General features: G+C 37.7%; 1 protein-coding gene across 1 annotated transcript; it reads left to right on the top strand.

Moving 5' to 3' along the window:
• The first annotated feature begins 273 nt into the window (after window positions 1-273).
• LOC127577484 (uncharacterized) lies at window positions 274-22700 on the top strand. The gene is made up of 13 exons (XM_052028708.1): window positions 274-477; window positions 1725-1849; window positions 4188-4278; window positions 6272-6351; window positions 6447-6491; window positions 7569-7612; window positions 8755-8936; window positions 10845-10926; window positions 11638-11718; window positions 12045-12125; window positions 13983-15001; window positions 16634-16713; window positions 20220-22700. The coding sequence occupies exons 1-13, from the start codon at window positions 274-276 to the stop codon at window positions 20284-20286; spliced, it is 2181 nt and encodes a 726-aa protein (XP_051884668.1). The 3' UTR covers window positions 20287-22700.
• The last annotated feature ends 1044 nt before the right edge of the window (window positions 22701-23744 follow it).

Raw genomic sequence — 23744 nt, 5'->3', positions numbered from 1 at the left:
TATGGAACAGACCCCATTTAAAAAAAATAAATCAACAATTTTAAAATGAATTTAAATCAGAATTATATTCGTTTATGAGTACCGGAATTATGTGTCAGTTACTATGTTTATATTCTCTTGAATCCTTTGTACACTGAGGAATCTTACAGATGAAATATAATAAAACTTCAAGCTTATTTTCTGACCTGCTCAACGTCTCGCTGTCTGTGAGCCAGTACCGCGCATGCGCATTACCTCGACCAGCCCGGGGGGGGGAATGTGTGTGCACCGCGCATGTGCAGTGGAAGCGGGGCCTGGTGGCGCGAATCGTCGGCGTTGGGGCTCGGTTTCTCTGGTGACGATGTGCACGGTGCTCACCGGTCCGTGACCATGACATCCCACAGGGAGCACGTCCGCAGGCCTTGGATTGCGGAGCTGCTGCTGGAACAAGGAGCAGCCTGCAGTTGGTGCAAGTCGGCCCCGGTTCAAGTCACGGAGGTAAAGCAGCCGAGACTTGCAGGCGGCGACCCTCCTTGTGGCCTCAGTTCGTCACCAGCAGCTGGTGAATGATGCTACCGAGCAGATCTTGTCACTGAAAATCTCACCCATTCATAAAACGTGTTTAAAAGCTTTGGAATTTCGCGTGGATTTAAAACAAAATTCTACGTGCAGTTTAGAATACACCCTTGGGTGCTGTGGGTGGGTTGGAGTTAAAAGTCTGGTCTGCAGTGTGAAGCTGGAGTTAAGATAAGATTTCTTTATTAGTCACATGTACATCGAAACACACAGTGAAACGCATCTTTTGCGTAGAGTGTTCTGGGGGCAGCCCGCAAGTGTCGCCACGCTTCTGGCGCCAACATAGCATGCCCGCAACTTCCTAACCTGTGCGTCTTTTGGAATGTGGGAGGAATCTGGAGCACCCGGAGGAAACCCACGCAGACATGGGGAGAACGTACAAACTCCTTACAGACAGTGGCCGAATTGAACCCAGCTCGCTGGCGCTGTAATAGCATTACGCTAACTGTGACACCACTGTGCCTGCTGACTGGAGAGCGTAGAATGAAGCTGATGTATTGTTACGTCGGACTTGACTGTCACGTATTTGGCAATTTAGTCCTTTTTTAGGGAGATTTAATCAAACTGATTGTTTGAGAAGATGACTTCTCCAAAAATTGCCAGTTTCGTAATTACGATGTGAAGTTTTAGAGTATTTGCTTAAATCTAGCAGAGCTCAGTTTATCCAAAAGTTGACACACTTAATTGCTGCATGTGTTTGTAGGCATGTAGCAATGTTTCTGCATATTGACCTGTATGAGCGAACAGCTTGGCTGCTCTCATGCTACTTTCACTGAGATAATGCTTGAGATACTAAGCAGTCGAGAATTATTGAGATCTGTGCAAATATACAGATACGTTTATTGATTTTAATTATAAATCATGGCATAAAGATAGAAATAAATAAGTTACATTTTGGGAAGGTGCTTATTATTCTTCACAGGGCTAAATAATTGGGTGTGATGTATTTTGAAACTGAATAACAATATACCAGATTCCTCATTGAGATTTCATGCTCGTTATGATACGTATATACAAAGATTTTGCTTCTCTCAATCATTTATTTGACAATTTGGTCCTCTTTTGTAGATTAATCAAGTTAAGGTTGTTTGAGAAAATGACACTGCTCTTTAAAAAGTAATTGCAATGTAAACTTTTAGAAAATATTTACATGATGAGTTTCATTACAGCTTGTTCCACTTGAGAACTGGATTAAAGAAGCTGGATATGAATCTGCTGTTGTTGTCTATATATCAGATTTAAAGTACAGAATTAGGGCCGTGCTGACGGAAGAAGCTGGAAATAACCTTCAGCAGTAAGTGTTCACAAATAAAGTGAAAGAAATCCAATTTTTATGTAGTAATGCATTTTTGGTAATCCGAGAAAGACCAAATCCTTGGCCTATGACCATGCAGAAACATCCAAGGACAAACTTAACAATATTTCTCCCTGTTAGGATGCATCTAAAATATTAAGAGTTATTTCAAATTGTGAATAAAACTGTGCGTTAAACTAGCACTCAATTGAAATACCATATTCCAAGGCAACAAATAACATTGGGATAGTTAGGTAATCAACCAAGAAGCAGAAGAAATTTTTTCAATTTACAAAGAGAATTTAAAAAGGAACTAATAAAAAGTTCTTAATTGACATTGACATTACTTGCAGTGATATAGTGTCCATTATTTAAATGTGTCTTTTTCTATAAATTTATTACAGTTTTATTGGTACTAATAAGACCATAAGACACAGGAACAGAATTAGGCCATTCGCCCCTTTGAGTCTGCTCCACCATTCGATCATGGCTGATTTTATTTTTTCCTTTCAACCCCATCCTCCTGCCCACTCTCCATAACCTTTGACATCCTTATTAATCAAGAACCTATCAACCTCTGTTTTAAATATACCCAGATATTTGGCCTCCACAGGTGGCTGTGGCAATGAATTCCACAGATTCACCACCTGGGTAAAGAAATTCCTCCTCATCTCTGTTCTAAAAGGATGTCCTTTTATTCTGAGGCTGTGCCCTCTGGTCCTAGACTCTCCCACTACTGGAAACATCCACTCCGCGTCCACTCTATCCAGGCCTTTCAATATTTGGTAGGTTTCAATGAGATCCCTCCCCCCCCCCCCCCCCCCCCCCTTCATCCTTCTAAACTCCAGCGCGTCCAGGCTGAGAGCCATCAAATGCTCCTCATAAGTTAACCCTTTCATCCCGGGATCATTCTCGTAAACCTCCTCTGGACCCTCTCCAATCCCAGCACATCCTTCGTTAGACATGGGGTCCAAAACTGCTCTCAGTACTCCAGATGTGGTCTGACCAATGCCTTATAAAGCCTCAGCATTACATCCTTGCTTTCATATTCTAGTCCTTTGGAATTGAATGCTAACATTGCATTTGCCTTTGTAACTAGTGACTCAACCTGCAAGTTAACCTTTAGGGAGTCCTGCACTAGGGCTCCCAAGTCCTTTTGCGTCTCTGATTTCTGAATTCTCTCCCCATTTAGAAAATAGTCTCTGCCTTTATTCCTTACACCAAAGTGCATGACCATACATTTCTTTATGCTCTGCTCCATCAGCCACTTCTTTGCTCATTCTCCCAACCTATCTAAGTCCTTCTGCAGACTCCCTGCTTCCTCAACACTACCTGCCCCTCCACCTATCTTTGTATCATCTGCAAACTTGGCAACAAAGCCATCAATTCTGTACTAATGTGCTATAAATGATAACTTGGCCACTTTGAATCAATTCAAGGCCACATTTTCCATGATCATGTACTGTTGTCTGCATATGCTTCAGTCTTTTTCCAGTCTGTTTCTATTCCCATTGTCTGGGTATACTACCTTCTAATAGCCTCTTGCCCTCATTGTGTCTACCACTCTATTTTAACTCTATTTCTTTCCTATCTGCATTCAAGTGTATATCCTTTGTTGTTCGCAAATCATAATATTTACTAATTAAAAAATTGCATTTCATATAAATATGTTCAGAATAAATTGGAATATTCATTTGTTAACAGGACTTGTGAATGTGCACAGGTCCGTTTTTGCCACTTTTATGATTGATAAATAAGGGTGATCTGAGGGATGATTGTGTCACCTTGCTTCAGCCGGATCAGAAGAACACAAGTTCAACCCTAACTCCAGAACATGAGTGAATAAATTAGACTGATAATCTAATGTTGCATCTGGGCAGTGCTATGCAATTGGGAGCACTGTATTTTGAAATGATGATGAATCAAGGTCCCTTCTGCTTTTCAGGTGACTATTTAAAAACATTAACATCTCGCCATGACTGTCCAACGATTGGTATTGTTCCACCAATTAATGCAACAGTAAACAACAACATTATTTGTTTGTTTGGATATAACAGTCTGTGACAGTAATCACCACATCTAAAGTGGTTCACGGTGTAAAAGTGCTTTGAGATGTTTCAGTGATGTGTTGGAGCATGTAATACACATTTAAATTACTGGAATAGTATCTGATTTAATTCAAATTTTTAAAGTTTATCCTATAGCTCAGATACAGTAGATTTACAAATCTATAAAGACATTTTCTTTGTGGACTGTTTATCCAACACTGCAACTCATTGAATATACCTTGAAGGAAGTTTGTAGATTGGCTTCATTTATTTCTATTTCTAATTTTTAGGGAAGAGGAGAACTATACGCTCAATCAACTCAAAAACAAAGGTATTATTTTGAAAAAATTCACTATTCAGGTCAGATTGGAGCTGGAATTGGTAAGTGATTGTTGAAAATGTGTTAGTGATATTTTAGCTTGATTTTGTCTTTGGCCCTATAATAAAAGTAAAATGATATTGGAGTGCTTTAAATTTACCAAAGATTTTGTTTCATGGTGTACATGTAATGATCGTTAAAGTAAAATAAATAAAAGTAAGTCACAAGCAACATTTTTGGAAGTCAGTGCAAAAAATTATTAAGCCATGACATTGGGACTTCTAATAACAGTAGCCACATGTTCAAGATGCTTTTAACATAATAAATGCCCTAAAGTGGTATGATGCATGTAAGAGCCAACAAAATGAGTTGGCCATGCTGTCCTTGATGCCTATTTTGCTATTCAGAAATTTCATAATACAAAATCCACTGTAATCCAAAAATCTATGGATCTCCCCCTTGAATATAGTTAATAACTCAGTATCTGCAACTCTGTACTAGTAACTTCCAAAGTTTTACAACTCTCTAAAGAAGAAATTCCTTTTCATCTCAGTCTCAAATGGCTGATCCTTTTCCTCAGATATCACTTAGTATTGTAAAACTCTGATAGTCGACTATCCAATTGGTTAGAAATTCCAATGGTTCCACATCTGGCCCTCTAGAGCCCTGTTTCCTGCATTCCCTTTAAACTTAGTGTTCACCAAAAAAAATTATTATACTGTATAGCATCTAAAAATGAATTAAAAGTGTGTTGGTGTATTAATAGGAGTAATATTCAAGGATATCTGCTAGTTCAGCACCACCAAAGTACCAAGGGTAATGAACACAAAATACTGGAGGAACTCAGCATCTATGGAGGGAAGTGAACAGCTGATGTTTCAGGCCGAGACCCCATCCGGACTGATCCAGCATTTTGTGTTCCTTGCTCCAGATTTCCAGCTTCTGCAGTCTCTCTTGTGTCTCCAAAGTACCAAGGGTGCCAGATTATTGGATTTTTATTGTAATTCATGATTTCCTTGCCAGAATAAAATAGTTTTTCTGAGTCTACTCTGTCTTTTCCTAACAGAATCTTTTATGTTTACATGAACTAAGCTTGTACTCTTCTAAACTCCAAAGTGGTATCAGCCTATTCCAATCTATCCTTCCTCATGTGACAGTCCACTCGTTCCAGGAATCGATCTAGTAAACCTTTACTGTATTGTCTTCCTGGCAACTTTATCCCTTCTTAAAATAAGGAGACCAAATCTGCAAGCTGTTGCCATATATTGTCTCCCACAAGCACTGCGAAGTTTTAGCAGAACTTCCTTACTTTTGTACTCCATCCCCTTTGTGTTAAGGACCTGTATTCTATTTGCCACTTTACTTGCCATAACCTGCATACTGATATTCTGATTATTGTATAATCTTTGATGACAGAGCAGAAAAGGTTAATAAAGGGAATGCTGCAGATGCTGTCTTCATAGATTCTCAGAAAGCATTTAGGAAAGTTTGAAATAAAAGAATGATTAACAAAATGGTTTAAAGAGGTGAGTGACAGCAAATATCTTAAAAGAAATTGCTTCAGACAGAAAGTTGAGAGTTGTGTTGAACAGCAGTGGATGTTCCCCAGAATCCATTGCTCAGAACATTGCTGTTTTCATTATCTAGGTATATGGGTTTAAGAATTATCTAGGAGTAACAGGAACATCTGTCTTAAGATGACCTGGCCAGTCAAAGACTAGATGTATTCAACGTTTGCATCATTTAGTGCTAAAGAGTGTTGAAGTCATCACAGATTGAAAGCACTCAGCACTATGATTTACCTGATGAGGGCTCCAGATGCAAGGTCTTGACCTGAAACATTGACTGTCTACTTCCCTCCACAGATGCTGCCCGACCTGAGTTCCTCCAGCAGTTGTTTTTTGCTCCAGATTCCAGCATCTTCAGTCTCTTGTGTCACCATGCTTTATCTGTTATCTTCATGATCATCTAAGGCATCCAGGGATTGCACCACCATTAATGTCATGTACAGTCTTCTGCAACTACTACTATTGCTTATTCTCTTTTCATTTTCAGAAAGATTGTGAATTCTACCTTGTAGTTCAAGATTTGAAGATTCTACCTGGAGACATGGGTTTCTCTGACGCACGCCCCTGGTAGGAAGCATTTTATGTATATAGAACATTAAATTTATTGACTTCATAATTGTTTTTGCTGAATAGCTTAAGTTTCAAATCCTTTTAAATTTCAGTAACAAGGATGTTGCCGTGCAGAAGAAGTTGAGAGAACTCTGGCAGTAGGTGCACATTATTTTTTTAGCTTGTGAGCCTTCCTTTTGTAGAGTTGAAAAATTAACTGAACCACTTGTTGCTTTTGAGTTGCTGAGATTAGTTCCATGTCCACTGGGATGAGTGATGTCAAAGTTTTCTTTGGAATTCTTTTCCCCCAATTGTCTACATTTCTATTGCCTTCAAAAGTTCCTCATAATTTAACTCTGATCAGCTCTTCAATCACCAATCTTAATTGTAGGACATGGACATTGACAATATTATTATGCTTCTTTTTGTGAAGCCACTTAGGACATATTGCCCCTTTGACATGGTACAAAAGCGCATAATGTATCACCATCAGTATGCTTCCCATTTAATAAAAAAAAAGGCCAGCCTGGATTGAATAAATGAATCATACGTTGGAACATTGTGAAAAGGTACAAAATATTTTAGCACTAGAATTGATCAATGGCACTATGGAACTGAGGTATATTGACCTTTATTTGATTCCCTCAATTTTGGCAATCCTCTAAGGAGAGAATTAATGTTTTACAGTGAATATGGCTTAAGTTTTTAAAACCTTGGCCTTTTTGTTCTTTTATCTCCTTTATGTTTTCTTTTCCTGATTTGGAGCAAAGTTCAAATGATTTTAACATCCCAGTGAGGAGATGTGATCCAGGGGCACAGTATACTAATGTATCAGTATATCTGGCAACAGGTGGTACCGCATTTTTAAATGGAAACCCCTCGGTCTCAAATAATCTCGCAGGCTGAGACAAGAATAATAATCAACTCACTTTCTCAGAGAAGAGTTGTGAAAGTTACAGGATAAACAACCCCTGGGCATTCTTGCAGTACGTCTGTGGAGCTTTTATTAAATGTGATTGATGATTGTCCTTGAAGTTGGAAGAACCCTGAATAAGAGAAATCCAATGATTTAAGGGCTACTAATATTGCTAAATTCTGTCCAATCTATTTCAGTTATCAAAATTTGATATGTCTTTATTTTCATACAAAATCATGTTTTTCATTGACTACATAAAACAATTTAAAGAAGTAAGATTATGCATGAATTGTAACTTAACATTCTCATAATTTTACAGAAGTTACTTAAATAACATGATAACCCAAGAAAAGACATTTACCGGTAAATTTTCTCTTGATTTTTATTCTTGTTATATGTGCTACTACGTTTTCATAATGTCTAAGATGATCTTTGTAAAGCTTAACATTAAAATATGTAGCTAATGAAAAAAATACTAGTGTCAAAATCCACATCAAGGTAGTGATCAGTTTAATCTTTTATCTTAGAAATATTATCTCAATTCCTTCATCATTATTGGTTCAAAATTGTGGACCTTTCTCCTAACGACATGGTGGGTGTACCTTCACTGCAGAAGTTACAATATTTCAGTGAGAACTTCCTGGAAAAATTGCAGATGGGCATTCAAACCTGACCTAGCTAGTTATCATGGTGTCTCATAAAATAGTTTAAAAAAACATGTAAATTGTTAAGAAATTATCATAGATGTGCACTTAATGATGAAAGAAAGTCTGGTTCAACTTTTCCGGATTCATTGATAGGGATCTGCTGCCAGAAGCACATGGATAAGGCTTGATTTGAACATCCCACCAGGTGACATTCTGTTACACAATAGTTGGAACAGCTTCAGGGAGCGGGTGCACTTCAACAGCTCTGCAGAAACTTTGACAGCCGGCAAAGCCATGCCTGTCGTGGATTTTGACTGCTTCTGAATAGCAGTGACAAAAAATATTGAGAAACTATTACCACTCTGGGAAATAATTAGCGAATTTGAAAGATTATTAAAGTCTAAACAATATTTTTTTTTACCTGTGACTCTATATTTTTAAGTTCTTTAAAAATATTTAAGGAAACTTAATTTGTTCCAAAAAAAAATTACCTTATGATTACCAAAATCCTCAACTTTCTCATCCATTCAAATCAACAAACCTACTGTTCCTTTGTCAGCAAAACTATTGAGGAACATTGCAGAGAGTTCACATTCCAACAGTGGACTCCATGAAGGCAGTAGAGGAATTTTCAGCAAGGGGCTACCTGCAAATTTGCAACATGGTGTTTGCATGGGAATCTTGAATGGTGATACTTCAGGTGAGACATGCTGTCAGTTCAGCATGGAAATGCCAGTCAAGTGTTTCTTTGGTACTTAATACTTCATGATACCTTTATAAATAGGCTGAATAATCTGGAATGGTAGTTTTATTGGTAAACTATGACAATATTATCAATTTTTTTATTTTAATTTTTAGATCTCTGTCTATCAAATATGATTAATGCTGCAGCGGAAGATGAAATTAGTGTGTTGAAACATGCTGCTGAAATTTGCCTTGATCCAAATGTTGGTTCCAAAGTTTCAGCATCCACAACACCTTTCTTGTTACCATCAGCAAATCAGACTACAGGATGGAAAGCTATGAGAAGACAAAATAAGGTACAGCAGGTTTAATTTTTTTCCCTCAGTTATTTGCAGTTGTTGCTGTTGTTTGTGTTGTGTGAGGAGGATAAGAGTTCATTATGCTTTTAGTAAGTTATAAAACTTTGACGGTAACCTTCATGGTCAGTCCAAGTTGATAAAATACACATTTTTCCAGAACACCTAAGAGTGGGGCTTTCAAGTGAGATCGTTGCTGTCTCTAGTTTCACATCTGTATGCTGTACGACAGTCGTATATTAACAAGTCAACTTCCACATGTACCCAGACAGTACTCAGTGAGTCATCTGCCCCCTGTCACAAAATAGAACATGTATTGACCTCTGTTTAATCGTTCAAATGATTTTACTGTTGGGCAAGGTTTGTGGGAAAACTTCCATCTCCTCCTTGTGGAACTGCTGACATTTCCATTGCTGACATTTTTCCACATTAGGGGCAGAAAGTGTGGGATTTCTGCACACAAGCCAGCAAGTTCCAATCTTGATATTCACACTGAATATTCACAACTATCCCCTGACATTGGAGACCTCATGAGGTCTAGCGGCAACATGATTACAGATATTAGCTTGAATCTCTTTAATGTTGACTGTCAGGCCTTTAATCCTATGCCCAAGCCCATGATTTCGGTCTGTGAATATCTCAGTACCACATTATCTTGGGAATTACATGATTTAAGTGATTGTCCGTGTTTTCACTGAACTTGCTTGCTTCACTTATGTAATTAATCCAATTGTTGCTATCCTTTTTAAAAGTCTGATATCATTATCTATCCACTTGACACTGATGTACTACTTGTTTCTGAGAGATTTGCAACAAATTGTTAAAGCGAATTGTTAATCAATCAGTGATCAGACTAACACATTGCTCAATGGTTAAGGAGCAGGTTGCTATTAGGTGAATGTCACTTTAAAATAGAGTACAGTGGAGTAGTAGTGTGTGTGTGTGTGTGTGTGTGATGTCATCACGACAACAAGATAACAATATGCTGACGTTTTTTGCTCAGTGAGTCAGTGAGAAGAGAGAGACACTGACTGCTGGTCTCTGTATCGATGGATGAAGAACAGTAACTGTGTCTGTCACTACAATCCACATATGGATTATGGGAGCAATCCAGTGGAGTCCACTTTGTTGTTAACCTGTAGAGGGAAACAGGTATTTGTGTGGACGGCCACATCTCAAATGCCTTTCAGGGTGGCAGATACTTTGGAACAAAGGAATGGAGATCATCAGTGATTGAGGTGTCGTATGGGTTCCATCGTGGAACATTTGGATTTCGTAATTTCTCTCTCTCCTCTCTCTACATTTTCTCTTCAGTCAACGGTGGTTCTGCAAAAGCCTTTGCTCATGTTTCACCTTATGACTTGCTGAACTGAACTTTGAGAACTATTCCTGGACTTGGAGTTTGGGAATTTGCCACACACACACACGCTTTGAGTTTAGTTTTTGGGGTAATGTTTAATATCTAACATTTTTACTTATTATCATTAGTTATTAATAAAATAGTTTCTAACACTTATACATGACTCGGTGTGCTTTTGTTGCTGGTACGTAACAATGATTCATTGAAATATGTTTGCTTATTGTTAATTGTTGCAGATTGCTTGTTTATCTCCCTACTATGATCTTGGTAGAGCCACCTGATAAATAGGTGCATTTTAGATATAGACTATCTTAGAATGCCAGAAGAGCAAGTGAGTTATACTGACCATCAACAAAACAGACATTTATTGCAAATGAATGAAACCAGAGAAATGTTTGTTAGGATGGCATTATACCTAATCAGTTTGAGTTATTCACTTTTCTAGGGAAAAATGTTGAATATTTGATGATAAATTAAAAAAAATTAATGTTCCAAGCTAGCTAGTAAAGAACGAAATTAATTGTTTTAATTTTTGCTGTTTTTAATAGAACAAGAGAAACATTTTCACTGTATCAGAAGCAATGCTGATGATTTCTTCTCATCAAGAAGAAGCTTTAAATAATATAAAAGGTGAGCAAACTGAACAATACCCCAACATTTCTCTTTTTCCAAAACTTTATTATCAAGTATTAAAAAAATTCTGCTTTATGAAATTGTTTTTTAAAATATATTGTCTGGTACGTTCATTCCTGTTGGTGTATTTTGTCCCTCATTGCAAACAAATATTGCCATGGCTGCAAATTCTGTTGGTTCTGTTTTAAACCATTAATGCAGATGAGGCACCAATGGGGCAAAAATAAGGGAAGTTGATTGCTTGGGAGTTGCGGTTTCTAATTGAACAACATGATTAAGCTACTGGGCTGTCTGCATGCTTGCAACTTGTATTAAATGTACAAAGATACCATCCATATAAGACCTTGCGGTGAAATAAATGACAGAAGAGTAAAAATGCAAATAACAAGTCTGTGTGCATCTTTTCAAATTACTCAACTTTGAAGGAAAGCAACTAGAGTTATTTCAGTGCATCTCTTTTCAGATTTTAATTTTTCTTAACTGCTGTCTGGATTATATTTGATAAATAAGTCAATATTACTTGAATAATTTTAAAGAACATCATGAACTGTGATTGCTTGTTTTGACACTGTTTTGAATTTTTATGCTGTCAGACTCTTCTCGAAGCCTTTTTTTTGTTTTGTCTTTACTTTTTAAAGTTAAAGTAAACAAGAAAGCAGAAATAATTTTGTTGTAAGCTATTGGAAAACATTTCATTTTCTTCATTAGAATGGAAGGATGATTTTGTGTGCGCTGAAGATCCAGAATCTGAGCATAATGGCTACACGGATACATCTATGTGTATTGCAGGTATGTTTTACACATAATAAGAGTATTAGCCTTTGGAAAATCAAGTTTAACCATTATTTAAAAGGAATTTGGAAGCTTGGAGGGCTTACACCTGGCAGTAAACCACTTGCTGCAGAAAGGGGAAAACAACTTTTTATAGAGGTTGGGGCAAAATGAAACATTTCAACTTCTGCGTGAAAGTGTTCGTTCCAAGTACCGCTCTAATGGTTTCCCCTGACTCCAGTTTTGCAAGAATTCTTTCCACCTCTCCCTCACCCACTGCCTATTATAGTTTAAAATTACATCATAAAACAAATGGGTAAAATTGGTTATAATGTGTGTTACAGAAGAGCAGGAGGCTCCATCTTCACAGAATCCTTGGAATGCAGTATCACCTGTGTGCCTTGGTGGAATTCCATCTTCAGGAGGTGAGTAATACGCTTGGATTGATCAAACATTTCAGATTTAAGAAACAGCTTCACAAAAGAATTACTTATTTGCTCCACCCTCCTCTGCAGCAGAATCAGATTTTAATGTTTTCTTATGCTGAGCAGGGTGCATTTGGTAAGTATCTGCAAAGGGCAGTGTGAAGTTCTGTGGATTACCAGTTAGTTGCAAGTACCACTTGTTCTTGCAGATGTTCTTGCTTTGGATTCAACTTGGATCAAGTTGATCTCAGCATTGTCAAAACTGAAAATTGTACTGCAATCTATTACCTGAAATGTAATGTGTTGCTTAGCTGAATTATGCATTTTGTGCTTAAAAATTCTCCCATTCGTTTGAAAGAAGTTTCTCTATCTTGATATATCTGGAGCATTTATCAAGATATTGTTTCTCCCCCTCGTCTGTTGAAACGTCTTGAGTTTTAATCTTTACATAGACAATGGTGTTTGTGCTCACAGGATTTTCTTTTTTGAAATTCTGAATTTAAGTATTTGGGTTCGCTAATAGATGAGAAGAAATGTGCAAATAGAATATATGAAATATGCAAACAATCGCCAGACTGAAAGGATGAGAGTCTCTTCTGGGTATAACTTGCATATTCAGCCCTGCTATTCTCTCACCAAACTACTTATCAGAACTGACACCTTCCTTCACAACCAAGTTTCATTCTTTCTAATGCATATGAGAGGGAGGAAAAAATGGAAAAGATTTAAATTTAGATGTAGGGATGTATGATTTTCCTATCTTAAACATTGGTCAGATGATTTTCACTTTACTGCTTTATTCATTCTTAACTTTCTTTTTCCTGGCTTGTTAAGCACTTGTTTCTTAGGGGCATTGATCTGTATCCCATCATTTTTTTTTTGAACACATCCATTGATCTGTTATGAGTTTGCTAATCTCAATTTAAATGAAAGTTAAAATTCCCATTAAACCACCATCCCTCAGTTACATACTTGTTTAATCGATACATAACCCCCACTAGGGAAATAAATGCTTTACTATTTTTATCTCTTTTATGCTTCTCAGGTGCTCTCTCAGATCAGCAAAGGGATTTCATCCTTGATTACTGACGCTCCTCCTTCCCCTCTAATGTTCCTCTAACCTTCCTATAAACCTTGTAGCCTGTTTTATTTAATTCCTAACTGGCTGAATTACTTGGTCTTTTCATTTTTCTTACCTTTAGTGCCTAAAACAGAATTTCTGACTTTTGGACAATAGAACAGTTATTTAGAAACATCAAAGAAAAGCTCTAGTTATTTAATTAAATGTAATACATGAAAGCACTATATAATGCAAGTCTTTTTGTAGTTATTGCTTCCAAAAGGTGTTTAGGGACATTATTCTCATTATTGTCAGTTGGTTTACTAGGAGCATTCTCACTTCTGACAGAAAATCCAGGTTTCAAGCCCCACTCCAGTACTTGAATATGAAATCTAGACTAATGTTTCAGTGCGATACCAAGGATAGTTGCATCAGAGATAGTATTTCTGGCATGAGACTAAACTGACGTTCAGTGAAATATTCTGAGACAATATTTGAAGAGGAGGATTAGAGGTCTCAGTGTCCTAGCAAAATTTATCACTCAACCAATTGCACTGCAGGCTAGATTTTATTTATAGGATTTTGTTGCCACACACAAATTGTTACTGCCTACATAATAAGAGTGACAACAACTTGTCATGCTATAATTGTATCCACCTCCAGTGATGGCAGTGCAGTTTCCATTATAAATGATAACAAAGAATAACATTGATGAGAAGGATATGAGATTAGTTTTTTAATGTGTAAATTGAATGAAGTAACACAATTAATGCAATTGATCATTTATTTAATTCCAGAAACTTGTATTTCATGTACATGTACATCAGAATCTTGTAAGAAGCACGATGGCAAATGTCATGCCCTTTGCTCCACGTTCGTTGATGCTCCTGCTTGTGGTGGTCCAGCTGTTGAGTTTCAGCTTCCAGATAGCAACACACAGGATGACCCAGACAAATCGGTAGAGCTATATACAGAAGAGTCCGAACATTCAGAAGTACAATTCAGAAGTGCTAAAGGCCTGTTGCTCTCTCCAGCCACATCAGCAGACAAAGGAATGGACAGTATGTATGTGGCAGAGCTCAAGGAGGGCAACAGAGAGAAATCCATGAACTCCAGTATGACTGCCTATAACCATTTGTTTAAAAGCCTTTCCCCTCTATCAAGTACAACTATTAATTCCAGTGGCTTGAATTGTGTGGGCTCATTCAAAAATGTAGCCCCTGTATCAGCAGTTAAAAATGGTGGCCAGTGTAGACCAAGCGTGGCCATGTACAATCATGCAGCAGTAGCTGGAAACAGTGTACTGGAAATGGAAGAAAAGCAGGTAAATGATAGCAGAGATGAAGAATGTTATGAGATTCCAAGAGCTGCAAAAAGAAAACGGCAGCATATGAATGCAGAAGATCAATTGGATGGAAATGGTGTCGATCAGGGCACTTCCTGGATGCAGACAAGGGCTGAAGTTGAGGATGAGAACTCCAGGAACTTGAGTAGCAATGGGACCTTCATTGAAACAGATCATTGTGAAGAAATAGCTAATGATGTTTGTCAGGTGAATATCAATACTGAACACAAAAAGGAAGGTGGAATGAATAAAATGCTTAAAGATATTGATTTGAATAATTTGCCAGGAAACAAGAAGGCAATATTATCATCAAAGTATAATAAATTAGAATTTGTTTCCGAGAGACCATCTCAAGTTCGAAATTTTGAAGGACAGGCATCAGTAGTTACTCCAATTGGCCAGCACACAGAGGATGATTGGATGCATGTTTTGCATCAACATAATGCTAACCAAAACAAAGATGAACCTCAGGTAAGTTCTCTGAAAAATGGTATTGAGAAACTGAAACCAGTTTTTACGGAATTTTTTGGTTCTTTGAATTCCAATGCAATGTTTCAAGTTAGCATTTAAAATGCTTCTGAGTTCTGCTGTTGGTTTTACCGAATGTTGCCAGAACTTGCTGATTGCATCCACAAATTGGCACCATTTGGATTGTAGGCCTGCAGGTGTGGTGGAGCTTTTGCTACTTTCTGTGCACTGAACCTTTTACACAATGTATTCTGGTTCACCATGACTATACACACACACTTGTCATAACTCCTTTTAAAAAGATGCCCGCTTTTAAAAAAAAGGCAGCCAGGAAATGATAAAGAAAAATTGATGTTTCTATACCCTATGAATCTTAGAGTGCTATTTTGTAACATAGCTTGCCATTTCCGTCAATTGTCAGTATGTGAGGTAATTACAGAGTTTGGAGAAATTAGAATAGGTTTATGATGAATTTAGCAAATTACACCAGGTAAAGTGGGATTGAGATCCTGCATTAAATTGCATCCTAATGTAAGTAAGTTGTGAGCAACATCCCACAATACTCCTGGTTTTAATCATTCAGTTATTGAAAGCAATTTTTTTTAATGAGGATAATATTGATAGAAGTGGTGCACAATTATATTGCTAGATTATAAATGGCAGCAAATCAAATTAGCAATAAAGACACTGTGAATAGATTCAAAATCCCCTGAGAAGATTCGGTTTCGGCCTATATTTCTGATGTGGACAAAGAACACAATAGCTTACAAACACAGGTGTTCAAATTTTATACTGTGAGTGGAATGAAGCATTCACATTTTCTTTGTAAAGGCCAGTGCCACAGATGTCTGCTTGGATGCAGAATTGAAAACATGATTTAAACTTGACCTGAATACAGCCAATTTGGGCTCAAGCCAAGTAGTCATAATTTTTTGCCAAGTCCAACCAGACCATCATCGTAAATATAACGGTCTCAGACATGGTTATCTGCTTTCATGAATGAAATGCCAAATATGGGTCAGAAACAGAATACAAAGTAAATTGTCCTGACCTGGATGAAGTACTGAGCTGACATAATTTGAATATTTTATTACAACATTCACGCTACATGATCTGAACCTAGCGTATGTAATTGGGTTCTGTTGGGCATGGCTCAGTCAGCCATGATGTTGCCATAAAGCAGCTTTGGTGTTGCTCATCAGGGCAGTCCCAGCAAAGAATAAGTGCAGTCATCCTAAAGTGAATCAAACTTCCACAGATGACCAGGCCAGGGTGTCCCAATAGCAATGAGAGAGACAACTGGCATGATGGTCCCATTCCAGTAAAAGGTCCTAAACAAAAAACGAATGCAGCTGAATGCATTTTCAGTTAATGTGGAAACAGTTATGCCATTTTATATTGATGCTTCACTATGATTAGGGGATAAAAAAACTTCATCAAACACGCATTTGTATTAAGTTTGGTTTAGTAATAATGTTGCTTAACATTAACCAATTCTTTACATTGTTACCAAGTTTGCCAAACAGTTGGATGAATAGGCATGCTTGTGAAGTAAACACTTCGCAGCAGAAATTTCTGTAAGGTTTTGGGTTTCTTGTATGATATGAATCAAAATTCTTTCTGTAACTTTTGCAGAGACATCCTGATGGAAGCAGATTTTTATACAGCTATCCAGCACCTACTGCTGAGCTAATTGCTCAGGTGAACTCTGTAAGGTCTGTTCACTGTTAACATGTGTCTTCGTCTTTTTAAAGATGTCTCTCTCAATAAGTGTCTCTGCAAATACTGTCAATGTTAGAGCTATAGAGATTTACAGCATGAAAACAGATTTTTGGCTCACTGAGTCTATGCTAACCATTACCTACCCATTTACACTAATCCTACATTAATCCCACATTCTCATCAACTTCCCCCACATTCTACCACTCACCTACACGAGCAATTTACAGTGGCTAGTTAATCTACTGATCTTTGGGATGTGAGAGGAAACCGGAGCACCCCTGTGAGGAAACCCCATGTGGTCACAGAGAGACCGTGCAAGCTCCACACAAGTCAGGATTGAACCCGAGTGTCTCATACTGTGAGGCAGTGGCTCTTACAAGGTCTGCTACCCGTAATGGTTTATGAGTTAACCCAACTGCTTGTATACAAACAGCTTCACAACCAACTATTTACCTTCCCTCTCTCAGATAGCCACTTCAAGAGTAATTGCACATCCTTTTGGAGTAATTTAAGCATTATCAGAAAATGATAGCCTATTGTACCATAAAAATGCTCACCAGCCTAACCCCAATGCCCGTCTCTTGGTCCTTAAAGACTACAGCACATTAAGAGTTCATCCAAAAACTCTTAATGTGGTGATTTTCGGTTTCTGAATTGACTATCCTTTTAGATCCAGACCTATATCATCCTCTGTACGCAGGGAGGTTGTGGTAAACCTCAATCCCCACCCCTCTAATCCTTGACCCATTATTTATATTTTGTGACTCTTAATTAGGTCTTTGCTAAGGGTAAATGGGTCCTTCCCGTCCACTCTTAGGCCTATTGAAATAACGCAGGGGCTTCCTGGATTACAAAGGACCTAATTTATGAAAATCTGAGTTTACGCAAATTCCCCCATACATTTTTAAAGCCTATTTCAAACTGGTAATAGTAATAATAAAATGTTTCATGGTGTTCATTAATGACTGGATACAGCATATATTCCATCAGTTTAATCACCATGATTATTCAATGAAATGAAAGAATTATAGCAAGTGAATGTAGAGCGATATATTGGTAGCTTTTGAAAAGAATGTTTCTGACTTGTGGATAAATCAGTTTACAGATAGTACTAAGCAACACAGCTCTTAAGTAAACCAGGAACTGCCTGTCTATACCTTCAGCATCTTCCGTAATGGAAAAAAAACTACTCTGCCCAGCTAATAGCTCTTCAAGACTAAAATTCTCCAGGCCTGAAAATATGTTTGTAAATCTCCTATGTAAGCTCTCTGCTGTTGTTTTTCTGAACTGACCTGGCTTGCATCAAATCTCGTAAGCCCCCTTGTTACCTCAAAAAAAAAGTCATTAAAATTTTGCTCACTATCCTTGGCTCATGTATTTCCAACTGACTGTGTTCATTGTGTTAGAATTTTTCCCACCACTGACATTGAACATATTGACTTGTAATTGCTCAGTCTAGTGCTTTCTCCCTCTTAAATACAATAACATGTTAGCAGGTTTCCTGCCTTCTGGCACCAAGCTTTTAGTGAAAATGGATTAAAAAACAGTGATCAGAACCAATATTATTTCCTTTCATGAATCTCTTCCATTGACACTTCAGGGTACTCTTCATTTGGACCTAGTGATTTATCTATTTCAAAGATGCTAAAGCCCTTAATGTTTCCTATTCCATGCTTATCTGATAGATTCCATCTTTATCCATGTTTCCTTTTTTTGAAGACAACAAAATGCATTTTATATACACCCTGGTATTTTACCTCCACACATGGGTTACCACTTTGGCCTTTAATAGGCTAACTCTTTTATTGGAATTCCTCTTGTTCTTTTTGTATCAATTAAGAAAAGAAAAACTTTAGATTTTATTTTACTTGCCAATATATTTTCAATATCTTCCTATTTTCCTTCATAACTTCACCCCTGTGTACATAGTTCAAGAAGGGATGCTGTTTGGGAAGGATCCCCTTTTTCAGCCCAACGTTGCATATCCATGCTTCTGCCTGTATTGCTACTGCTTAGTGTGCTAACAAAAACTATTTCTTTGGTGGAGGAACTCAGCAGGTCAGGCAGCACCTACAGAGGGAAATGGACAGTCGACATTTAGGTTGAGACTCTTCATCTGGACTAGATGAAGGGTCTTGACCCAAAAATTTGACTCCTCATTTCCCTCTGTAGATGCTGCCCGACCTGCTGAGTTCCTCCAACATTTTGGGCTGCTCCAGATTCCAGCATCTCCATTTTCCATTTTGCTGCTCCACTGTGAAATATCTTCATTGGTATGCCCACTTTGAAGAAGTTTTCCTCCTTTGGGAGTTCTGTGACCACTCTCATTGCTCCTCTGTGATTTCTGCTGCTCTCTTCTTTGACCACACTCTCACCCAGACTTGTTAAATCAAGATGAAGGGTCTCAACACAAAATGTCGACTGTCCATTTTCTGCCATAGCTACTGCCTGACTTGCTGAGTTCCTTAGCGTTTTTGTGTGTTGCTCCAGGTTCCTGAAGTCTCCTGTGTCTTTATTTCTTTGGTGCTTTTCAAGTTTAGAAAAATATTCAACAGTGTTATTGAAGTCTGTTTAGGAGAAACAAGAATGATTTGAAGACTCATTTAACTGTATGTTTTAAGGAGCCTTCAGAAAGTAAGGAAGTAAATTAGCTGGAATGAGGTCCAGACGGTGAGAGCATTAAGGTTAAAGTCTGACTGTCATTGGCAAATAGAGAAATGATGATAAAACTGATGCTGAAAAAGGGCAGGGTTTATGCAGAGATGTATACTTGGGGTAAATCACAGAAATATGATGTGGGCTCTTAGAGGTTTTTGGAAGTCATAGTAAAATTGATTTCTGGGAATATGAGCGAGCTTGATGAGGATATAGGTAAGAATGCAAGTTGATAGATTCTGGGTGAGGGACAAACATAGAGAGCATTGGAAGTGTTGATTTTGAAACTGATGAAATAGTGGATAAAGGTTTTGATGTTACAGGGAAATGTCAGGATTTCAAATGTATAAGCAGACAATTTTAAGTGATCTGGATGGGAGAAGAGGAATTGAGTGCTGGGTTGAGCAGATCATGAGTTCGTATCTCAGTCTAAGCCTGAAATAAACCTGGAGAGGTTGGGGCAAAGGCTGAAGGCTGTATTCAGGAATCCAAAGAATGGTAATAACACAGAAAGAATGGTTATAATAAATGTAATGAATGGATCTGCTGAGAATAGCTCACAAAGAGTTGCCACACTCTGGTGCCATAGTAGCAGTGGTCTTAAGTTCAATGGCAGAAGCAATAACACACACCATTGTATGGTGTACAGGGATAGGACAGGGCTCTCAATAGAGGAAAGAAAATCACCAAATGAGCATTGGATGTGGTGTTGGAGGGAATATATCGTCTGCTCTCTGACTTGCAGGAGGAGAATCACAAGATAGCTGTATTCCAAAGATGGCTTGTAAACAGTTCTTTGAAAAGAATGGAATAGTCAACAAATATACATCTTCGTATTTTTCAGGGTTTCAAGTGAGCTACTGAAGTGGGCGGTTTCGTATCTCTCTGGACCAAGTTTGACTCGAGACTGACTGCTGCTCAATGCTGACATGCAATTAGCTATTGCTTGAATTCTTTCAAAGCATTTATTACATTTGAATGCCATTTTCTTTTGGTTTCAATGATGGTTCATATTAAAAGTGTGTTACTGTTAATTCTGCTAAATACCTCACTGGTTTATTTATAGGTACTATTGTATAGTAGTGGTGATAAACCCAACGTTGCAAGAGTGGAAAAACAGATATTACACTACATTTCCTGTTGACTCAGAGCAGCTTTGTCTTTGGACAAAAGACCAAAAGAATTGAGAGAGATCACAAAAATTTCTTGCTCTCGCCAAGAAGTGTAATTAAGTTTTTGAGGGGAATTTTGTGGCAGACTCGTAATTAGCCTTTAAGGAGGTGTATTATTATAGTGAAGGTATTATATCTAACTTTACTGTTTCTATATTTTTCTCTTGACATGTTTAACTCCAAATTCAGAGCTGTATTTTTGGTATGTGTAACATTCGGAGAGGAGCCTTTACTGTTGTTTTGTTAGTAAATAAACTTCTAATATTTTTCTTCAACAGTGTTTAATTTTTAGAAACTAAATTTGTTGTCAAGTAAGGAGTTTGTGTATTGAAACTTAATATACATTTGTTCACGATCGTTCTTGCTAAATCCAAAAATTCCACTGGTATAGTAATTAGGGTTAGGAATGATCAAAAAACCAATCTCAGGCGTAAAGATACTTCAAAGTTTTACAAAGAGATTACAAAGGTGGGAAGGGGCGAGATTATGGAGGGATTTGAAAATGAGTAAGAATTTTAAAGTCATAATGTTTGCTTGAAAAAAGGTATCTTCCTAAGACCAGTACCTGGAGCTCAAAAACAGCTTGAAAGCATGTGAGTATATACAGCATTTTCAATATTCATCAGATAAGGTAGCATTTGAGGTGAGAGAAACAGTGTGAATGTTCTAAGGTAACTGAAAATATAGTTTTAAAAACTACATCTCTGTGTGTAGCTGGACTGCATTTGGGTAATAGCATGTATTGGTGATTGAATCAGGCCTACCTGAAGTATTAGGTATAGTTTTAGTCAATATTGTTGTTTTCTTGTAACTTGCATTGGTTAATAGCCAACAATCCATTTGTTAATTGGAAAGGAAATTCAGCATTAATAAGGACAATTATTTTGCTCTACTTGGTGCCCTACTAGTATTGTTAGAGAACCCACCTTATGAAGTAAGACCAACTAATGTGTTTTGTCTCCAGACAACAGTATATACAAGTTCACTTCTAGCTGTTCATCCAGTTGCTAGATAAAGACAGGGGCCTAGAAACTAGAAAAGAAAACATCGGAATCTATCTATGCATAATCATGCATAGAAATCATTTTGTGTAGCTTTTGAAGTGAAAACACCCATTTCCCATTGGGTAATTGAACTAGTTATTTAGTGACATCATCGGGATACAAGATGCACATTTATGACTAACAGAAGTTACGTAACAGGTCACAACTATGACTTCTATTGTTCACTTACTGATAAATGAGCAGCAAATTAGACAGCAAGTCACGAACCATACATGATTCAAAGGATCCCTACTGGGACATCGACTTTATCTCCATTGAGACCCCCATATTAATTTTCAGGTGCTGAACTTTTCCATACAGCCAGTACCAAGGAAGACAGTATACATCTTAATGCAAGATGTGGAGAGTCGTGGCCCTGGTTTTTGCAGTGGCACTGTCAGTCATTATAGCAGGGGTGTGGGGGCTTCAGACTCCAGTGTGCCACTTCCACTCTTCCTCTTCTTTTCCCTCAGTTCCTTAATGGCACTGTTGTGCTTCCCAGTGGGCGACACACAAATGGATGTGGCAGCCTGCAAGCAGCTGCTGTCCATGAAAGCACATCTCTTCTATTGATGTAAATGGGAGGTGACCACACTGGTGATTTCTTCATGCAAGGATATCTCAAGTTACAATTAAGCAAATTTATTATTTTTGGGTGATCCGGATATGGTCTTGGGAAAAGCATAGCACCATTTAGTGCTTCGAGAATGGATGAAATCCATTTTGAGCCTTAAATCTGCTGGAATTGGCATTGAAGGGAGAACTGTGCTATTGGTCATCTCTGAGCTCTTGCGATATGACTATTGTAAAGTGCATGAACACATGTGCCTAATTTTTCTGAAGTCAAAATTGTCAATGAGATGAAGAAATTATTATTAATTGATGCACCGGGAAGGTAAATTAGACCTTGGCTTTTATGAAAATATGAGGAGGAAAGAAAATAGGATTTGTGTAATGGGTGTTTGATAGTCGACACTAAAGGGCTCGTTTCCATGCTGTATGACTCTGACTCTATTTTGTTGACTGGTCAGTAAATTAAAATTCTCGCTGGCCTCTTACATGAATTTGTGCATTTGATTGTATTGAGCTGTTACGACCTGTCAACGGCACTGGCAGACATCATGATTTTAAACTAACACTTTTGTTATTATTTAAATAAAGCAATAAATGCAATTACATTAAGATTTATTTTACCACTTTAGAGGATCTGTACTCTTTCGCCTGGAAGCATTGCATATTAATAATGTTTAACTGGTTTCTATTAACTACTTTTCAGAAGATATTTCAATTGACTGTTTTTTGTGTACAGTGAGAAAAATATTTAATGTCCAAATTGGAGCTGCCACTCAAGGACAGCTTCCTTTGTGTTGTCCACAGGCCAAACTGATTAATTCCTCAGTACCTGTAGTTTAGAACTTTAAAGAAATCAGGAAAAGGAAAATCATTACTCAGTTATTATTTCTGGTTTAATAGGCTTCTTTTGGCATGAAGGCTTTGATACACCTATGCATCTTTAGTTCACTTGACTGGGACTGTTTCCAGTTCACTGTCCCAAGACAACGGTACAATGTAAAACTTGTAACTTAAATAAAAAGGAAAATTTATTTCAGAAATCTATTGCAGAGGAATGGTAATAGGCGTGACATGCAGCCTTTCCATTGTCATTATATTCCTGAGAACGTATAGAAAGAATCATGGAACTGCTATGGCACAGAAGTAGGTCATTCAGCCCATTGAGACAGTGCCAGCTCCTATTGGAGTAATTCCATCAGTCTGTTCCCTTGCCCTTTCCCCGCAGCCCTGCATGTTATTCTTTTTGCCAGCGTGTATCACTTTACATTGTGTTACCTGCTACTTGACCAAGCAATTTGGGCAGCCTTTCAATGTCACCTTGCAATCTATTTCTGTCCTCCTTATTGTTTGCTACAGTTCCAGGCTTTGCATCATTTGCAAAATTAGAAATTTTATCCTGCATGTTCATGCTTGAATCATAAATGTGTACAAGAGAGAACAGTAATCCCAGCTCTGACTCGTAGAGCACACACTGCCATCTTCAACCTGAAAAGCAAGAGTTTCCCACTACTCTCTGCTTTATGCCTTTTAACCCTTTGTCCATACTACATACCCTTTAACTCCATGGGCCTCAACTGATCA

This window comes from Pristis pectinata, chromosome 13 (genome assembly GCF_009764475.1).
Source record: "Pristis pectinata isolate sPriPec2 chromosome 13, sPriPec2.1.pri, whole genome shotgun sequence".
Taxonomy (NCBI): Eukaryota; Metazoa; Chordata; class Chondrichthyes; order Rhinopristiformes; family Pristidae; genus Pristis; species Pristis pectinata.
This window is presented reverse-complemented; position numbering and strand designations above follow the sequence as displayed.

Bases quoted from the DNA above. Each gene is read 5' to 3' on its own strand.
- LOC127577484 (XM_052028708.1), top strand. From the start codon at position 274: ATGTGCAGTGGAAGCGGGGCCTGGTGGCGCGAATCGTCGGCGTTGGGG. The intron at 6,492-7,568 runs GTAGGTGCACAT...ATAATTTTACAG, and splicing joins AAGTTGAGAGAACTCTGGCA to AAGTTACTTAAATAACATGA. The intron at 16,714-20,219 runs GTCTGTTCACTG...CGTATTTTTCAG, and splicing joins GCTCAGGTGAACTCTGTAAG to GGTTTCAAGTGAGCTACTGA.